Source organism: Cystoisospora suis (assembly GCF_002600585.1).
Source record: "Cystoisospora suis strain Wien I chromosome Unknown contig_4546, whole genome shotgun sequence".
NCBI classification, from domain to species: Eukaryota; Apicomplexa; class Conoidasida; order Eucoccidiorida; family Sarcocystidae; genus Cystoisospora; species Cystoisospora suis.
Genome location: NW_027157338.1, coordinates 447 through 18676, shown reverse-complemented (window position 1 = coordinate 18676; position 18230 = coordinate 447). Strand labels below are relative to the sequence as shown.

General features: G+C 42.8%; 3 protein-coding genes across 3 annotated transcripts in view; 2 read left to right on the top strand and 1 right to left on the bottom strand.

The window, feature by feature from the left end:
• Window positions 1–77: 77 nt before the first annotated feature.
• CSUI_008223 (uncharacterized protein) lies at window positions 78–1064 on the top strand (the record flags this gene model as incomplete). Its single annotated transcript, XM_068068358.1, has 2 exons — window positions 78–251; window positions 687–1064. A coding segment is annotated over exon 2 (372 nt), but the record flags the coding sequence as incomplete, so codon positions are not given.
• Window positions 1065–5189: 4125 nt separating this feature from the next.
• Window positions 5190–13869, top strand: CSUI_008222 (uncharacterized protein). The gene has a single exon (XM_068068357.1). The coding sequence runs from the start codon at window positions 6492–6494 to the stop codon at window positions 10986–10988; it is 4497 nt and encodes a 1498-aa protein (XP_067919667.1). The 5' UTR covers window positions 5190–6491; the 3' UTR covers window positions 10989–13869.
• Window positions 13870–15293: 1424 nt separating this feature from the next.
• The window catches only part of CSUI_008221 (uncharacterized protein), a 3356-nt gene continuing 419 nt past the window's right edge, over window positions 15294–18230 (bottom strand). The window contains exon 1 of the mRNA XM_068068356.1: window positions 15294–18230. This exon is cut by the window's right edge and continues 419 nt beyond it. Coding sequence (XP_067919666.1) covers window positions 16873–17988 — 1116 coding nt within the window. The 5' untranslated portion in view covers window positions 17989–18230 and the 3' untranslated portion in view covers window positions 15294–16872.

The following is an 18230-nucleotide window of genomic DNA, read 5'->3' as shown; positions in this document are numbered from 1 at the left end:
CTATCTATCTATCTTCAATCGATGTATCAGCTATTTCTTTCTTTCTTCCTTCTTGTTTCTTTTCTTCTTTTCTTCAGAGACTTCCTCCTCCTCCACCAAGAAATCCATCGACTTGGCCCACAAGAGAAAAAGAAGAAGTAAAGAAGAAGAAGAAGAAAGGGAAGGACCAAGAGCGAGAAGAAGAAGAAGAAGCATCGCCCTCTTTGTTTCGTCCGTTCTTAACGCAAAATGAATTTGAAGAGAAGCTAAACGTAAGAATTTTAGACAACTTTATTCCTCTCTCTCTCTCTTCTCTCTCTCTTCTTCTCTTAGTAGTTTATGCTTTTCCCTAGAGACACAACGAAAGAGAAGAGAAAGCAAGAGAAGAAAAGAGAGAAGAGGAGAAGCCCGGCTAACCTTCTTCTTCTTTCTGTTTTCTTCAAAGGCCTGCTGAAGGCTTTCCAAATGTATTCACTCCACAAAGAGAGAAAGAAAGAAAGACAGAAAGAAAGAAAGAAAGCAAAGAAAGAGAAAGAGCAAAAGAGAGAGAGAGAAAGGTCCAGTTGTTTCTTCTACCCTACGGTGGTGTGCTGTATATACACTCCGGTTTCTCTTCATATCTTTCTCTCTCTCTTTCTTTCTGTCTCATTTCTTTCTTTCTTTCTCATCTCTTTCTCTCTCCTTTTTTTCTTTCTTTTTTCATCTAGGTGGAAATGAAGAAAGCGAAACTTCTTTCGATTGAAAAGCTTACAGCTCGTACTACTGCGTCACCTGCGTCTTCTATCCTTTCCGCTCCCTTATTCACCTCTTCTTCTTCTTCTGTATCTTTTCGTGTGTCTTATTCTTCACTGGATGACCTTGTGGACATTTTAGACGCTTTCTATAGGAAAGGGCTTCTCTTCAAACCTCTTCTTCCAGAGAATGAGAAACGACACGGAAAAGAAGAGAAGCAAGTTGAAGGGATTCAACAGAAAGAGAAAAGAACAACAGGGGGACAGAAGGAAGATCTGTTGCATGCAAAAGGAGAAGAAGAAAGGTTAAAAGAGAAAAAGAAAAAGCTTGTCTTGAGACTTGCAAATGCATACAAGTGAGAAATGAATCTACTCTTACTATCTGTTGTTGTCTTTATAGATGAGAAATAGAGAGATCGATCAAATTCAGACAGGCAGTCACGCTTCCTTTCGACGTTCTCATCTATCTCTTCTTCCTCTTCTCCTTCAGGTGTATGTGCACCATGTGAAATCTCTCTCTTTATCTTTCGTATGCTTCTTACTCTTCTTCGGGTCTCTTTTTAGACTTGTAGACGGAGTAGAGAGATAGTAGATAGAGATTGACCTTGCTAGGGCAGGAGCCGTATATTCTCTTCTTGGATTGCTTGTTTCGTAGAAAAAGAGCAAAGAATAAGTGCAAGTGCTCTTCTTCCTTTCCTACGGTGTATATACACCAGAAACAGAGAGTAACTTCCTTTCCAGAAGATTTCTCTCTTGCTCTTCTTCTTCTTCTCTCTCTGTTTGCTAAAGAATGAGACGAACCATATCCACCGCCCGGACTCCTTAGCTCTTTCTTCTTCTTCTTCTCCTTTCTCGCTTCTTTCTTTCCGTTTATAGAAATGAAGAGCCTCTTACTTTTCTATTTTCCGGATATGCAGTCCTTTCGTTCCACTTCAGTAACGTAAAGACGTTCTATCATTCTCTCTCCTTCTAATGGTATATACAAACAGAACACTCTTCTTCTTCTTTTTCTTTGTTCATGTATTTCATCTTTGTATCCTTTTCTTTGCTTCTTATCTCTCTTTTTTTCCTCTCATTTCTTGGAGATTTTTATCCACGGTTTTCGTTTCTTTCTCTTTTCATCTTTCTTTTCTTTTGTGAAAGAATAATGTTTCTCTCGTCTGTTTTGACTCTCCGTTGTTTCCTTCTTTTTGCATTCAGAGGTATCGTCTTTCTCAACCTACCCGGTGGCCAGGTGTATATACACCCGGACAACTAGCGGCTACAAACGAATTTCAAAGTGATCTTCTTCTTCTACTTTTTACACGTTTTATAAGATGAAGCGAAAGAACAGACGCAAACCATTCATGAATATCTTATCAATCTTCTCTATTCTCTCTCTCTCTGGCGTGTTCGTCTACTTCTTCTATCTCTCTCTCTCTCTTCTTTCGGTTTGCAATATGCCTCTGATTTGCCTACCTGTTCAAAAATTTGAGGAAAGAAGATAGCTACTTCTTCTTTTTCATCTTCATCTACCCTCTCTACTCGCTGTCTTCTTTCTTTCTTTCTTTGTTCATAGAAATCTACTCTGACTATCCCGGACGTTTCTTTCATATTCGACTATCCGGAGGTATATGTCTATGTCTACACTTGTTGTCTATATGTTTATATGTCTATAGATGTGTGTGTGTGGAACATATGTATGTCTATGCATGTCTATAGATGTCTATGTGCGGTCGGTTTCTGTCTTTCTTTTCTTTCTTGATCTGATTTGCGCGAGAGTGTAAGAAGAAGAAGACGAGGAGGGAAAGAGAGAGAGAGAGAGAGAAAGAAAGAAAAGAATTGATCGAAACAAGAGGGGTGAGCTTTTCATTCAGACGTACCAAACATATTCCTTTAGACTTCTCTCTGTCTCTTTCTCTCTTTTTTTCTTTAACTTTCTTTCTCTTCTTCTGTCTCTCTTCTTTCTTTCATTCTCTCTTGATTCTCTGGTGGTGCCTGCACAAATTGCGGGAGAGAAAAAGGATCGATCGAAAGCAAGCGAGGAACAACTTAAAGAAAAGGAAGAAGTGGGAAGGCCCAAGAAAGCTTGTTGAAGAGATAGAAAGAGAGGAGAAACAGATAGAAAGACAGGTTAGAAAGAAAGAAGAAAGATTTATTCTTTCTTCCGTTCTTCCATCAATCTGTGTGTCGGAATAGAGTCATGGAGAAGACTCAGATCTAGGAGGGAAGGAAAATCTTCTCTTCAGAGGTTTCTCTTCGATCTCTTTCTTTCTTTCTCACTCTTTCTTCCTATCTTTTTCTTTCTCGTCGTGGTAGTATGAAGTGAGGATTAAATTTATCTTTCAATCTCTCACTGGTAGGTGCCAAGGCGCACACGAAGAACGGCACAAATCACCTAAGGGACAGACAGACAGATAGAAAGATAGACAGAGAGATAGAAAGATAGACTAAAGATAGATCGACCCCACATAGATAGATAGCTGGATTAAAGATAAATAGATAGACAGATAGATGCATGGATTAAAGAGAGGAGAGAGAGAAGAGGGGAGAATGGGTAGAGGAAGAAGACCTAGGTCTTTCTTCCACCTTATTTGCACTAGATTCGAGCCGGCCTTGGGTATTCTCCTCCAAGAGAGAGAGAGAGAGATCGGTCTGTTTGAATTTGAAGTATAGCCACATTTCTTTTCTTATGGAATCTTCTGACGTTTCATACACCGTCCTAACTCTACGATTCTATCTCTTCCTTCTTCTCTCTATACACATGAGTTCATATATATATATCTATGTATATATACGTTCCTCATATACATGTGTTTTATAACGTGTAACGTATACAATTCTCTAGATATACATCTCTATATGTATGGAACGGATGGATCCTCGGAGAAGACCCGGGCGAACACCCTTGATTGATTAAGAAAGAGAGAGAGAGATCGACGTGTGAATAAGGAAAGGAATCTATCAGTACAAGTAGGGGGGGGGAGACCTCCCAAGACAGACTGAATAAATGCATGCACACCAAAAAGGAAACAAACAGGAGCTAGCTAGCTATCCCGTTTCGATCTCGATCTAATCTGTCTTTCTTACGTATCTATATATCTATTTCTCCTACCTATCTATATATCTATGACTCTCACCTATCCATATATCTACCTCTCTTACGTATCCATATCTACTACCTCTCTTCCCTATGAATATCTCGCTACCTCTCTTCCCTATCTATCTAGCTTTCTACCTAGCTATCTGATCTCTCTCTCTCTTGACTATCTCCTATATATCTCTCTATGTATCCTATGTGTGCAGGTAGACTCTTGTATGCTTGTATGTGTATCTCTTTACATAGATATATATCTCTTCGTATCTATCGACGTCAAGGTGGGTTTCTTACATAGCAACTTGTCTTTCTCTTCTTCTAAATCTCCCACAAAGGAGAGAGATCGACCTACGAACTTGAGAAAGATCTCCATTCCTTCAACGTCTTCATCTTTCTTTCCTTCTAATTCTTAGGGTTTTGCGTCGCCTTTCTCGTGGAATTCTCGGCATCGGAGTAGATGAGAAAATGACGGAATAGAGAAATTCGACTAGATAGATGGCCCGAGAGTCAGGCTTCTAAGCCTAAAGACCTTCTTCACAGTTTTAGCTAGACTCACTGAATGAAGCCACACAACATACAAACCACTTTATCCACACCCAAACGATTTCTTTCTAACTCTCTTTCTCTTTCTAACTCTTTCTTTTTAACTCTTTCTTTCTGTAGTCCATCCAGAGGATGTAGACATAGAGAACGTCTTGAGAAAAAGCGCGATGAATGAGAAGTTTGAGAGAGAAAGAGAGATGCTTCTTTCTGTAGATTGACTGATAATAAGAAACCCATCCAGTGGGTTCGCTCAAGAGATATCGAAAGACCCTTATCTAACTCGAGAAAGCTTCTAGGAAAGCGCTCTGTTTCGTTTCAAATCATGACAACGCTTAGATAACCCCGATGATCGAGAGAGAGAGAGGCACATACAGAATTAATCTCTTCTCTCTTCTTTTTCTTTTAGAATAGAATCCACAATACTAAGGTGGGTCCTCCACCTGGTCGTGATGGAGGCATACTCTTCTTCTTCTCCTCCTAGAAAGGGTGCTTCGATGCTTCATAGTAAGACTAAGACTGATGATACTGTCGAATAGACTTTTGTGATGTGTGAGCTAACTTGACTTTCTCTTGTCTGCATGGCATTCTCCGTTGCAAACTCCACAGGACCACACCCAGAGAAGAAAAAGAAGAAAAACGAGAAGAAAAAGGAAAAGAAGAAAAAGAAGAACGGAGAGCTCATTTCAACTATAGCGGTAGAAGTAGTAGGAGGGAAGGGGGGCGGGTCAGTGACGAGGAGTGGAGGCTTTCGGTTCGGTCCGGTGCTTCGGTGGCTAGAAATGAGATGAGGCTACCACTACTACTGTCGTGGAGAGGAACCTCCTGCTGGTAGGGAGAGACTGGCAAGACTAAGTGAGAACCCTCATGATAATGGTCAATGAGGAGGAGGTCGAGGAGGGGGCGGTCGCTTTCCGGAGAAATTTGAATGATGAAGACGAAGAAACAGGCGAGAGAGAAAGAAAAGAAGAGAAGGAGAAGAGAAAGAAGAGCGTGCGGCGAGTGGGTTATGTGGAGGAAGAGAAGCCAAGATAAAAGGAAGGAAGAGACGGAGAAGAAATCCTAATTATATTTATATGCAAAGACATAGTAAGGAGGCAAGAAGCCATGTTTCGGTCATGCGCATCGTGACTGAAAGGAAAATCGACAAACCTGGAAGGAGAAAAGAAAGAATAAGGTTCTCCTACCTACCTGGATCGGTCTTTCTCTTTCGTCAGATGTCTACATTTCTTCTCCCTACTCACTTCATTGGGTCTTTCTTCTCTTCGTTTTCCCTTTTTATCTTCTCGGTCTCCAATTTTCTCTTCTGCATTGCTTCCGCATTTCTTTTAACTCATCCGGTGCTACCAGCCCGACCTCTTCTCCGGATAGGACGAGAGGTCCAGGTGTATATTTACCTGTCTATTTCCTCTTCCTCTTCTTTCTTGTTTTGTTCATTCTTCTTTGGTTTGTCCGAAGAGCTTATGAAGAGGAGAAGATCATTTTAAAAATGGGAGAATGCAGGCGAAAAGAAGAAGTGAAGCGCTTCTCCAGATGGTCTCTTCTTCCCGGTCTTCGATAAAGACAAAGAAAGAAAGAAGAGGCTGGCATTTATTCTCTTCGTGATACATAAGCTCTCTTTCTTATCGCAGATCTCTTATTCTCTCGATTTCCCCCCTTTCGTGTCTTCCTTTTCTCTCCCTCTCTTTTCTGTCTCTTCTTTCTCTGGAGACAACACTACCCAACTCATTCACTCCTCTTCTTCTTTTCTTTCTGTTTCTTCATTCTTTCTCTTCGTCCATAACCCGCTTCTTTCTTTTTCTCTCCCTTTCGACAGAAGAAAGTCTATCCTCGCGTTTCCAGGTGTCAGGAGTTGGGAGAAAGTTCTTTCTCCTTCTCTCTTGTCTCTCTTTCTTCCTTTCATTCATCGGTGCATGACCCAGTCCTCGTCACTCGCTTCTCTCTCCTCCTTTCTTATCTTCTTTCTCTTCCCTATCTCCGCCTTTTCTTCTCTCCTTCTCGTCTTCCTATCTCTTTCCTCTTCTCTTTTTTGATCTTAGCTAACTTTCTCACGTTCTTTCTTCTTTACTCTCTTGTCATGAAACGAACGTGGCAAGATTCGTGAGCTACTTGAGTAAGAAAGAAAAGAGCAGAACAGGGTGTATGTACACCTGAAGACATCAATCATGACCTCCTCTTCTGGTATGCATTCTTCTTCTCTCTCATCCGACCAAAGAGTCAGACGGAAGGAAGAAAGTCAAAAAGAGAAAGAAGAGGAAGAAGAAGAAGAAGGAGAAGGAGAACAAGAGACAGGGCAAGAAGGAGGGAGAAAAGAAGAAGTCCATGGGGAGAAGACCAAGGACGGAGAAGACGAAGAAAGAAAGAATGTTAAACAAGTCGCTGTCTCCCTTTACCTCTTGAAACATCCATCTCCTTTCTTTCCTCTTGCCGAGTATTCCCACCCTCTCTCAGATCAATATGAAGAGGATACTCTCGTCACTCCATCCTCTTCTTCTTTTCCCTCTTCGTCTCTGAAGGAGCGACGAGAGAAGAAAGGTCTCTCTCCAGGTAAGATAGATCTAGAGCCAAAAGCGAGGGCGGGATTCGAAGAAGAAGAAGAGAAGGAAGATGATGACTTAGATGCAGATATTTTATCGATTCTGGAGAAGAATGGATGGGGAAGCAAAACACCTGACTCGCGTCGGAAGATGCTCTTGTCATCCACTTCTTCTTCTTTCTTTTCTTCTCCCTCTCCCTCTCCTTCCCCAGCGGCTCTTATTCTTCTTCCTTCACCTCGGTCTTCTTCTTCTGCTCCCCCTCTTTCTTCTTCTTCTCGAATAGAGACAGCAGGTACTTTCTCTTCCCCCCCACACCCGGAGTTCTCTCCTTCTCCTTCTTCTTCTTCTACGTTTGTCTCTCCTTCTTCTTCACGAGACCAGAGAAAGAAAAAGGCGGCGACCTCCTCGTCGCTGTCCCTACCTCGTGAAGAAGATCCTAATGGGAAAAGAAGAAGAAGACGGCGAGAAGAAGCAGAAGAAAAAGAACAAGAGAAGAATGGCGATTCGAAGAGACCACGGTCCAAGAGGGTGGATAGTACATCTCTAAGATCTTTCCCAGGAGTTGCTTCTCATATGAAAGCGCCTGCTTCTTCGTCTTCTTCTTCTTTCTCGTCTTCGTATCAAAATGTCCCTTTTCGAGATTCCTCTACCAATACAGGGGGTGCTCTACCGGCCTTGCAAGAAAGAAGAGAGGGAGAGTCCTCGAGGAATCTGGCGAAGAGAAAGAAGAAGAAGAACGGCAACATGGCGGCGATGGGAGAGAAGAAGCAAGGAGAAGAAGAAGAAGGAGAAGGAGAACAGCAACCTGTGAAAAGAAAGAGAGTTCGATACCGCCGCTCTAGAGTAGGCAGTCGCCGACGTATGTCTCTTCCTCCTCCTAGTCGTGAAATTCTAGATGCGACGCATACGAAACAGAAAGACAAGAAGAGGAGACACGTCTTAGAGAGTCTGGAGAGCGAGGTAATAAGAAAGAAAGAAGATGAGAAAGACCTCCTATACAAAGGAAAAGAAGAAGAAGAAGAAAAAGAGCAAGTCCCACCATCGCTCCATCGTGACCGCCAGAGAGGCTCGCTAAAGCAGAAGACTCCTCCTTACCGTCATCTTCTTTCTTCTCTTGAGCGACCACCTGACGAAGGTGACAAAGAAGAAGAAGCTAATTACTCTTCGTCTTCTTCTTCTTCTTTGGCTTTGCTAGACGAGGTGGTGAAGAAGATGAAAGAAAAAGAAGAAGAGACCTCTCTCTCATCCCCTCTTAAGGAAGAGAAGAAGAGTGTGGAGAATCCGGAGAAGAGAGCGAAGACGGGCGACGAAGAAGATCAGGTCGAGAAGAAGAAAGAAGAAGAGATGAGGGAGCTCATGCACAAGAAGAACGAAGAAGGAGACGACGACGAAGAAGAAAAGAAGAGACAACGACTCCTTCACAGAGAAGAAAGGAGAGGGAAAGAAGAAGGGAAAGAAGGAAGAAAACTGGGAGGACAAGAAGAAGAAGAAGAAGTTCAAGTGAAAGAAGAAGGAGAGGACAAGAGGACCTCTTCAGCAACCCATCCACCGGCGGTAAGACTCTCTGCTTCTTCTCTTTCTTCTTCGAGACCCGCTTCTTCTTTTTCTTTCTCTTTTTCTGTCTATGAAGATGACCCTAATGTCAACACTCCTCGCGCTGCCTTTTCTTCAGATCTTCCTCCTCGTCATGGGGGTCGTAAAAGTCCCTTTCCTCTTCTTTCGCATTCTCTCCTTCGCCCTTCTTCTTCTTCTTTGCTTCCTCTCTCCCGTGGAGGGCTTCCCAGAGTCAGCAACGACCAGAAGAAGTTCCTCTTACCAGCCGTAGAAGCGGCTCTTGAAGAGAGGGGAGGAAGAGAATTTAGACAAGACAGGGACTTCCTCTATCTCCCGAAGTATGAAGAGAAGTCTTTCACCCCTTCCACATCTACTTTCGCGTCTTCATCTCTTTCTTCCTTGTCGACTACCGGACAGCATTATGATCCTTTTCTTTCTTCTTCTTCTTGGCTCGATCCTCCTTCTGTCTCTCCTCTTTCCCTTTCTCGGAGTCAGTTGGATGAACGGAGAAGAAGAAGAAGAGTGCCTCTTCGCGCCGTGTCTCCTTCTCCCTTCTACCACTCTTCTTCTTCGTCTCCCTATCTGAGCTTTGCACTTGTCTTCATCACATCATCTATACTTCTTTATTCAGCTCGACAGATGACTCAATCTTCTTCTCCCTCCTTGTCTCACTTCTTTCCCGGCCAGAAAGGCGATCTCCTAGGAGACATTTTCAACTCGCTTCTTCTCGAACAACGGCAAAAGCAGAGGAAAAGAGCAATGAAAACGATGAGAAGACCTCCATCCGTCAATTCCCAGACGAACCACCACCCCGTCGAGCCGACAAAGGACAGCAAGGACAATTCTTCTTCTTCTTCTTCTCTTGCTAGAATCCCGCCACCTCTATCTCTTTCACCCTCTTCTTTATTCCCTTCGTCTTCTTCTCTTTTAGATTCAAATTTAAGTCCTTCTCTCTTATCTGCGTTCTCCTCCTCGCCATCGCCATCGAAGCCGCAATCTTCTTCTTTCTCGGGGTTCTTCTTTGGCGAGGATTTCTCAGAGTGGACTTCTCTCGGCATGCAGGGAGACCAAGAAAGGCTGCTGCGAGCCCATCTTAGTAGTGGAAGCAACAGAAGAAGAAGAAGAAGAGCAGCAACGACTTCCCTGTTAACAGGAGAGGGAGGAGGTGATCTCCAAGAAGATGATGCAAGAAGGCTACTCTCTTCGACCGTCTTTCCCTCTTTCTTTCTCCCAAAGAACGAAGCCTTGATCGAGGCTGATAGAGAGGAGACGCCCCTAGGGGAGGTCGCAGAATTTCTAAAGTATGATCTTAGGCGTCTCGCACGCCTGCCGTCTTTTCTTCGGCGCTTTCCACCAGAAGAAAAGTACGAAATACGAGAATACCTCGATTCCTATACTCGTCTTCTCTCTTCTTCTGCTTCTTCTCCTCTTGAAGAGCTGAGGGGAACAGGTCTAAAAGAAGAGGAAGGAGAAGAAGAAGAAGGTGAGAAAAAGGAGATTTTCTCTCCTGAGAAGAGAGGGTATCAGTTCTGGAATAGAGTTCTCCAAGGGTATGGACTGCGGGAGTACTTCAACACTAAATACCGACAAAAGATGAAAGATCTTTCTTCTTCTTTGTCTTCTCTCTCTTCTTCTTCTTCTTCTTTATCAGCATCGACGGTAGATGGAATGACACCCTCTTCCTCTTCGTCGAAGAAAGGGCCATTCACGAAGAGCGAGCTCGACCACCAAGTTGAAAGAGTTCGGGCAAAGTATCACCTTGCCTCTATACACTGGTATACCTATAAACTGATACAAGCCGATCTTGTTGAATATCTAGATCAACTCGCCGCTTCGGCTGCTTCTGCTAGCTCTTCTTCTTCTTCTTTTCCCTCTTCAGATGATGATAGTGAAAGAAAAGGACCCGTAGGAGAAGGAGATAATGTCTCATCTTCTTCTCTTCCCCTTCAGAACAAGAGTAAGAGTGGATCTGCTCCCTTGCCTAGCTCGGATAGTCAGGTGTATATACAGCACTTCGGCAAGTTTGCAGTCCCAGCAGAAGTTTCGAAGAATATGATTTCTTACCTCACATTCCAGGTGGAGCTTTTGCGTCATAAAGCGCTTCAAGCCAAGCATTTTCTCACTATTCTCAAGCTACACCGACAACTCCAAAACTCCAGAAGCTCTGAGACTCCAGCGAATTCTGCCGCTCCCTCTCCCTCTTCCTCTTCTGCTGCTTCTCCCTCTCTAGCAGAGAAAGAAGCAGAAGGTTTCTTTGCAGATACGAAGGAGAGAGGGCGAGGAGGCATAGGAAGCAAAGAGGATGATGACTCGTTCATGTATTTGACCCCTAGTCAAAGGAACAAGATTCTTTTGAAGAAGAAATTCTATCAGGAACAGATGCAAAACTCCACAAATCTGATAAAGGTCCACGAATCCATCGTGAAAAGCCTACGAAAAGAGCTGAAAATGAGCTTCTTTCGACACGGTGCCGGGCTCAGGTTTACTCCTACTACAGCTGCTGGAAGGAAGGACGAGGGGGGGGGGAAAGGCAACATGAGGCTATTCGAATATCACGCACTAACGTGGTAGCAATGAAAGAAAGAAAGAGGGAGAAAGAAAGAGAGGGAGAAGTGTGGTCATCGTGGAGTTTCTTTCCTCTTTGTCGCCTTCTCTCTCTTCTTTTTCCTCTTCGTCTCTGTGTGTTCTTTGCTCTTTATCTTTCGCTTCTTTTTTCCTCTCAAAGGAGACAAAGAAAGAAGAGAGAGAAGATGAAGAAAAGATCGGAGATATCTTCTCTATCATGAAGTTGGTGTGTGGTGGAAGGGAGAGAGAGAGAGAGTAAAAAGAGAAAGGCAGAGGGGGAGTCAAACAGACAACAGAGATATATGTGCTACACCCCACATAGACATACATATATATATGCATATACATGCATGTATATGTATGTATATACGATTGATGCTTGTATATCTTTTCGGCAAGTAGTGAGGGTATCGAGGCTCTACAACAACGTCCTTTTGGTGCCTCGGGAATCTCCATATATCTCTGCTAAGCAGTCCCGCTCTGCATACTCCTACATCTATAGAGATATATATAGATATGTATGTATGTGTCTGTCTAGGCTTTTTCTTTCTTTTTGTATGGCTTTGTATTGAGGCCTTGTTTATCTTGTTGCAAGTGTCGTTGTATTTCTGTATGGAATTCCCATCCTTCTGTCTAGGGGGGGCATGCTGGTGAGGCACAAGAGACAAGAAACGGAAAGAAAGAAAGAAGGAAAGAAAGAAAGATTAAAGAAAGAGAGAGGTTTGTAGAGTTTGATGGATGACGAATTTTCTCACGCCCGGGCCTCTTCTTCTTGTTCGAGGCTATCATGGAGATAAGAAGAAAAGGAAAAAGAAGGAGGAGGAGAGGGAAGAAGTCTTCTTACCCTCATCATTATCCTCCCTGTCTAGAGGGGAAGAGGATGAAAGGACGAGCCAACTCTCTTCTCTCTTTCTTTCTCTCTTTACAACGACAAGAAGGACAGGTTTCTTTCGAGGTCTCTTCTCTTCTTTTTCTTCTTTTTGTGTAAGGAGGAAGAAAGTCTTTTCTTTTCCTTATCTCTCCTTTGCTGCTCCCCCAGTCCACCGTACAGCCTCGTCTCTTCCTACTCGGTCTCCTCCCGCCTTCTTCTTCTTATCCTCTTATTCTCACTCCGAATCACGTCCCTATCTTCTTTCTATCTTTAATCTATCTATCTGCCTTTAATCCATCTATCTACCTATCTATCTCTCTGTCTTTAATCTATATCTCTCTCTATCTCTCTCTTCTATCTTCATTCATTTGGAGAAAGGGAAGACAAGCAGGCAGGCAGGCAGGCATTTTCTTTCTCCATGGCACAACTTGGCAATTTTGTTCCTTCCCATCCCAGTAGCCATAACGTTCTCTCTATATGTATAGATCCAGGAGATCTATCTCAGCACATATATATACAGACATATGTCTATACAGAGAGATAGGCCATGTATATACATTGGGATGGTCCGGATACCTATATGTTTATAGATGGATAGTGTAGGTATTTTGTATCCACTAATTTAGCCCTTGCCTCGTTCGTATTGAAGAGCCTCGATGAATGAGGGAAGAACGCCCCTGAAGAAAAATATCCAACAAGCAGAAGAAGAAGAAAGAAGAGGCTGTACGGCTGGCCATGGCGTGAAGGATCAGGTGTCTATACAGACAGAGAGAGAGAGAGACAGGCTTGTTTTCTAGGTCGATTTGCTATTCTCATTTCTTCTTTTCTTCATTCGATTCTTTCCGTACAAACTCACTCGTATAGCAAAAGCGAAAGAGTGAAAAAGAAAGAAAGAATTGGATCCCTTCTCCCAACTTTGTTTGCTTTCCTTCTTCTCTCCTTCTATTGCGTTTTCGTTCCCACTTCATAAGCAGAAAGAGAAGGCATTGCAGTCTTTCTCCTCCTCTTCTTCTTGTCCGAGTAGGGAATGGATTTCTCGCTCTCCTTATCAAAATAATGAAGATGAAAAAGATGTCAAGATCTCTTCGATCATAAGAAGAGGAAAAGGGAGAAGAAGAAGAGAAAGCGATAATTGGAGGGAGCCCTGGGGGGGACGTCTTTGGATGTGACTCTTTTCTCGTGAAAGACCATCTACGTGTAGTAGAGTACAGTACACGCTTCATCACTAGACACGAGGAAGAAGAAAAAGAAGAATTGCTCTATCAATCTGTCTATCTACCTGTCTATCTACCTTTTCTTTGTTTCATTCGTTCATGCTTTTCTTCTTCTTTGTGAATGGGTCATCCGTCGTCGTTCTTGTATTGTTTCTGTAGAAGAAGAAGAAAAGAAGAAGAAGAAAAGAAGAAGAATAGGAAGAAGGGACGGCAATCGATCATTAGAGTAGGTGTATAGGCATGCACTTTCTTCATATTCGTCGTCGTTCTCTGTCTAGCTACCTCTCATCTCTCTATCCTCTTCAGTCTCTCTCTATTTATATATCTATCTCTCTCTCTGTCTTTCTTCTTCTCTTTTACTCTTGTTTGCCTTTCTTGCTCTTGTGCTTCTACTTCCTTGTCTTCCTCTTATTCGCCTGCATTTCTTTCTCTCCCTCTTCTTTCTCATTTGAAAGAAACAGAAAGAAAAGGAAGAAGAAAGAAGAAAGAGAAAGCATCTTCTCAAAGACAAGATGAAGAACGAGAAGAAGAGTTGTCCTTCCTTCCTCTTCTTCTTCTTCATCCTTTCTTCCTATTCTTGTCTCGCTTTTCTTCCTTCCTTCTCTCTTGTTGCATGTTAGATCCATTTGAACAGAGTCTTTCTCTTTCTTCTTTGCCGTTCTTCTTCTTCTTTTTCTCTGTATTGTTTCCTTGCTAAAGAAAGAAAGAAAGAAGAGGAAGATCTAGACTTGTATCTTATTAACCGAGAAAGGAGGACCTTGTTTCAACACCTCCGCATGAACAGAGACAGACAGACAGACATTGAGACCTCTCGTCTCTTCATCTTTGTTTCCTTCTCTTTCTCTCTTTCTCTTGTGCTGCTTTTCATCTTCCTCTCTCTTCTTCATTCCTTCTCTTCCTTCTTTCTTGCCTCTCCTACTCGAATTCGCTAGAGATAGATTAAGACGAGATAGATAAATAGACTAAAGATAGATGAATATAGATGGGTTGATACATTCAGACATATAGATATCTTCAGATAGATTAAAGATAGATAGACAGATAGATGAAAGATACACTGATAGAGATAGATAGGTCGATCGATCGAGTGCACGTAGTTGAATGCACTTCTACGTGGAGTAGCCACGTGCTACTTGGCAAGGGTTTCCTGGGATTTCCGCTCTCTACGAGGGCATCTGTACGATTTCCTTTCAGCCTGTCTGTTGCTCCTCTAACTAGCTAGCTAACTAGATGTCTACAAGACACCTACTAAGGAGTGGTAGCGATAGATGTGTATAGGCTAGCTATATGTAGAGAGATAGAGAGGATCTTTATACATGTACATAGAGAGAGAGATAGCTACATCTACCCATATATATATATATATATATATGTAGATAGAAGCTGTAAGTACATCCCCCATACAGCTATGTATGTATGTACATGTAGGTGTGTATCTTCACTTATGTTTGGACTGACGTGGATGATGTATAAATGCCGGGAGTTATTTTCGAGACCGCAGAGGCAGCACGTGCCTGACCAGAGCGCCTTATAGCAGTACAGGCAGAGATAGTAGGGAAAGAAGTAGAGGAAAGAAGAAGAAGAAACTTCTTCTTCTTCTCTCTACAGATCTAGACTCTTCATTTGAGTTGACGTATCGATCTTCCTCGATCTTTCTCTACACTTGAGAAAGAGAGAAAGGTCTCTTTACTTTGTGTATTTCTCATTCTGCCATTCGGTATGAAGAAAGAAGAAAATACAGAGGTGTAGGCATGCTTCACTTACAGCTACACCTCCTCCTCCTTACTATTGCTATACTATTATTGCTAGTCTCTCGGAATCAACAGATACAAAATGATCCTCTTCTTTCATCTATTCGTCTATCTATCAAGCTCGTCACCTATCTATCTATCTATTTGTAATCTATCTATCTATCTTCAATCTTTTTGATCTATCTATCTCTCTCCATTAGCCTGGGCTACCTGCCAGGGTGCATCCTCCTGCGTGGGAGATACGAGTTCATATACACCACAGACAGCTATTAAAATCTCTGCATGCGCTGCTGCTTGCCCAGATGCATAGAGAGTGATAAGAGATAGGTTCAAATAGATAGTCGGATCAAAGAGAGATAGATAGATAGATTGTTTAAAGATAGATATATAAAGATAGACGAAAGTTTGATAGGTCGAGATAGATAGATAGATACTGTTCGAGAGAGATGTCTTTCCTTCTTTCTTTGACTCTATGGATGGATTGAAAGAAGAAGAAGTCTTTTTTCTCCTTTCTTTCTCTTATGAACGAATTGAGGAGCATCTTCTACATAGAAGAAGACCAAAGCTTCTTGCAGTTTATCGACGTAGCGAAAACATAAGAGAAGAAAGAGAAAGAGAGAGACAAGCAAATAAACCACTACACAAGAAGAAGAAAGAGAAGAAGAAGAATTCTTCTTCTGCTGATCTCTTGCGACACGTAAGTATGTCTAGCTAGAGCATCTCCATAGGAGCTGTACGGGTAGGCACATGGGAGTTTGTAGACAGGGGGCAAGCATAGACATATACACAGATATACATGAACGCTCTTTTAGCATATATATATTACAAATGAAAAGAAGCGAAAGAAAAGAAAGAAAGAGAGAAGAAAGAGGTGTATGCACAAGAAAAAGAAAGGAAAATCTCGATAGAAAGAGAATTGACAATATATTGGTGCGGAAAGAAGTGCCTCGATAGTGCAACAGACACTTGCATGCACACACCACGCATACACTTCACTCTTTCTATCTTTCTTTTCTTTCTTCTTCTTCTTCTTCCTTTTGCTCCCTTATCTATACCATCCCTCTTTATCTCTTTTCTTCTTCATCTTTTTCTTCTCTTTCATTCGAACTAACAAAGTCACTTCTTGTTGAGAAAAAGAATACAAACACTTTTCGTTCTTTGTTTCTTTCTCTTATTCTCTCGCTTCATCTCTTCTGTCCCTTTTCTTTCTTCTCTCTTTCTCTCTCTATCGATCCGACTATTTCAGTTAGTCTTCCTTCCATCCCCCTTCCCCCCTTTCTTACGCGTACATACATACGTCTATACATATATATGATGTACAGTCATATAGACGTATGTATGTGCATGTATCCGTATCTATGTGCATCTATGCATATATATATATATATACATATATACTGTCGCTCGATCACTACACTTACACATGGATAGATGTGAATTGTTTTCTCTATATCGATGCGTACATATACATGAAGAGAGAGAGAGAGCGAGAGAGATGATATGAAAGAGAAGAAGATCGATTGCTTCGTCATCTTCTTCATTGACGTGCCTTAGATGAATGATGCTTTTGGGATCTTCAGGCAGGAGTCACCCCCCCTCAATCCCAACCTTTCCCGATACAAAAATTTGTCTCTCTCTGTCTCTCTCTGTCTCTCTCTACACACGTATATAGATACAGATCTAGATACATCACAGGCTTGCTACACGTATGGATCGACATATCCATATATCTATCTAGACATGTATGTATCACGTCTATAGGTGTGCGTACAGCGATTCTTCTGTGTAGAGGAAAGAATATTCTTTCTCCCCTTCTTAAGAAGAAGAGAGAGATAGACGACAACGACCTTTCTTGCGTCGCAGAGAAAAGAAGCAGACCCCCAGCCCCTATCTCTTCTCCATCCATCCTTTTCTCTTCATCCCTATCATACAAGCATCTATCTACACATGGCTCATCCCCATACCCCTCGAACCAAAGATTCTTCTCTCCCTCTTCTTTCTTTCTCTTTCTCTTTTCTTTCATTCTCTCTTGCCTCGTATCTTCTTCCTCCCCTTCAATTGACATAGGTCTGCCCCGTCGCAATCTTGTACTGCGAAGTGAACAAAGGCTTTAAGACCTCTTCTTCCTCTTCCTCTCCTTCTTCTTCGTGTCCTTCTTTCTTGCTTTCTTCTCCCGTGGCTTGGAGGTGACGCATGCTTGTCGTATTGTCTTTCGTCGTCAAGTTTTGTTTCTTCTGTTGTGCTGTGAGCTTCTTGGAAAATTCTTCAGCAGAGTAGTAATTATAGTGCACATTCACCCCCGAGGCGTAGTTCAAGCCTGGGTGATAGGGGGGGATTTGGATCGGCTTGGTCAGCGAGCTATAGGGCGATGGCTGAGGTACATACGAAGAGAGAGAGAAGAAGCTTGGATAGGTGCTTGTCTGCGAGGGTACCAAGGAAGGGTCCATATTCGCAGTTGAAGGGTGTGCATCCTGCAAAGGAGATGGAGAAGAGGGAGAGAAGCCTTCCGTAGGGGGAGCAGATGCATGCAGAGAGGCCGTGAGGAGAGGATAGGATGGATGAGAAGGATAGAACTGTTGCTGGTCTGCTACATGAGGAGAGGAAGAAGAGGAGAGAGGATATTGAAGTGGTGGGAGATGGCTCGGAAATCCTCCTTGTTCTCCTCCCCCTTGCTGTGTATATGAAGGTGCGTAGCCACCGTTAGGTCCTACCGATGCCTGAGGGTGTTGTAGCTCGACCTGTTCTTCCTTAGAGGGGGGGGGGAGAGGTAGTGAGGTGGGAGGAGGATAGGTAGCCTGCACATCATATGTCTGTGAAGAAGAAGAAGAAGGATAGGGAAGAAGTGGAGAAGGAGAAAGAGAAGAAGGGGAAGGGGAAGGATACGCGTCGGGATAGGAAGGATAGTTGATGTTTCTGTTTAAAGGAGGATAGAAAGGCCCTTGCTGGAGGGGGGTGTTAGTGATGGTCCCCGTCATCATTGTCATAGGTAAAGAAGATTGAGAAGCGAGACTGACTCCGCCCCCTGTTAGTTTCTGTTGGTGAGTCTTCAGCTCGAGATACTTTTCGTAGTTGGTCTTTCGTGAATTTTCTTCTTCCATGGCAAGAGATTGCTGTCGAGCTAAAGACTCACCAACAGAAACTAACNNTCCGAGTAGATGACGGGCTTCCATACAGGCTTATCACCTTCAATACTATTATATGCACGAATCACCTTAGGCGATCTGTTCTTCTTCTTCTCCCCCCCCCCTTGAGATGGCGACGCCTTCTGGTTTGATATGACTGTCCCTCTTCCTTCTTCTTGGCCCGTCTCCCTCGCTCCCCTTTCTCTTCGATCTTCTATTTGATTAGCAAGAGGCAGATCCATCTTTGAGAAGATCTCTTCATCTTCATCTTGTTGTTGTTCTTCTTCTTC

Bases quoted from the DNA above. Each gene is read 5' to 3' on its own strand.
- CSUI_008222 (XM_068068357.1), top strand. From the start codon at position 6,492: ATGACCTCCTCTTCTGGTATGCATTCTTCTTCTCTCTCATCCGACCAA.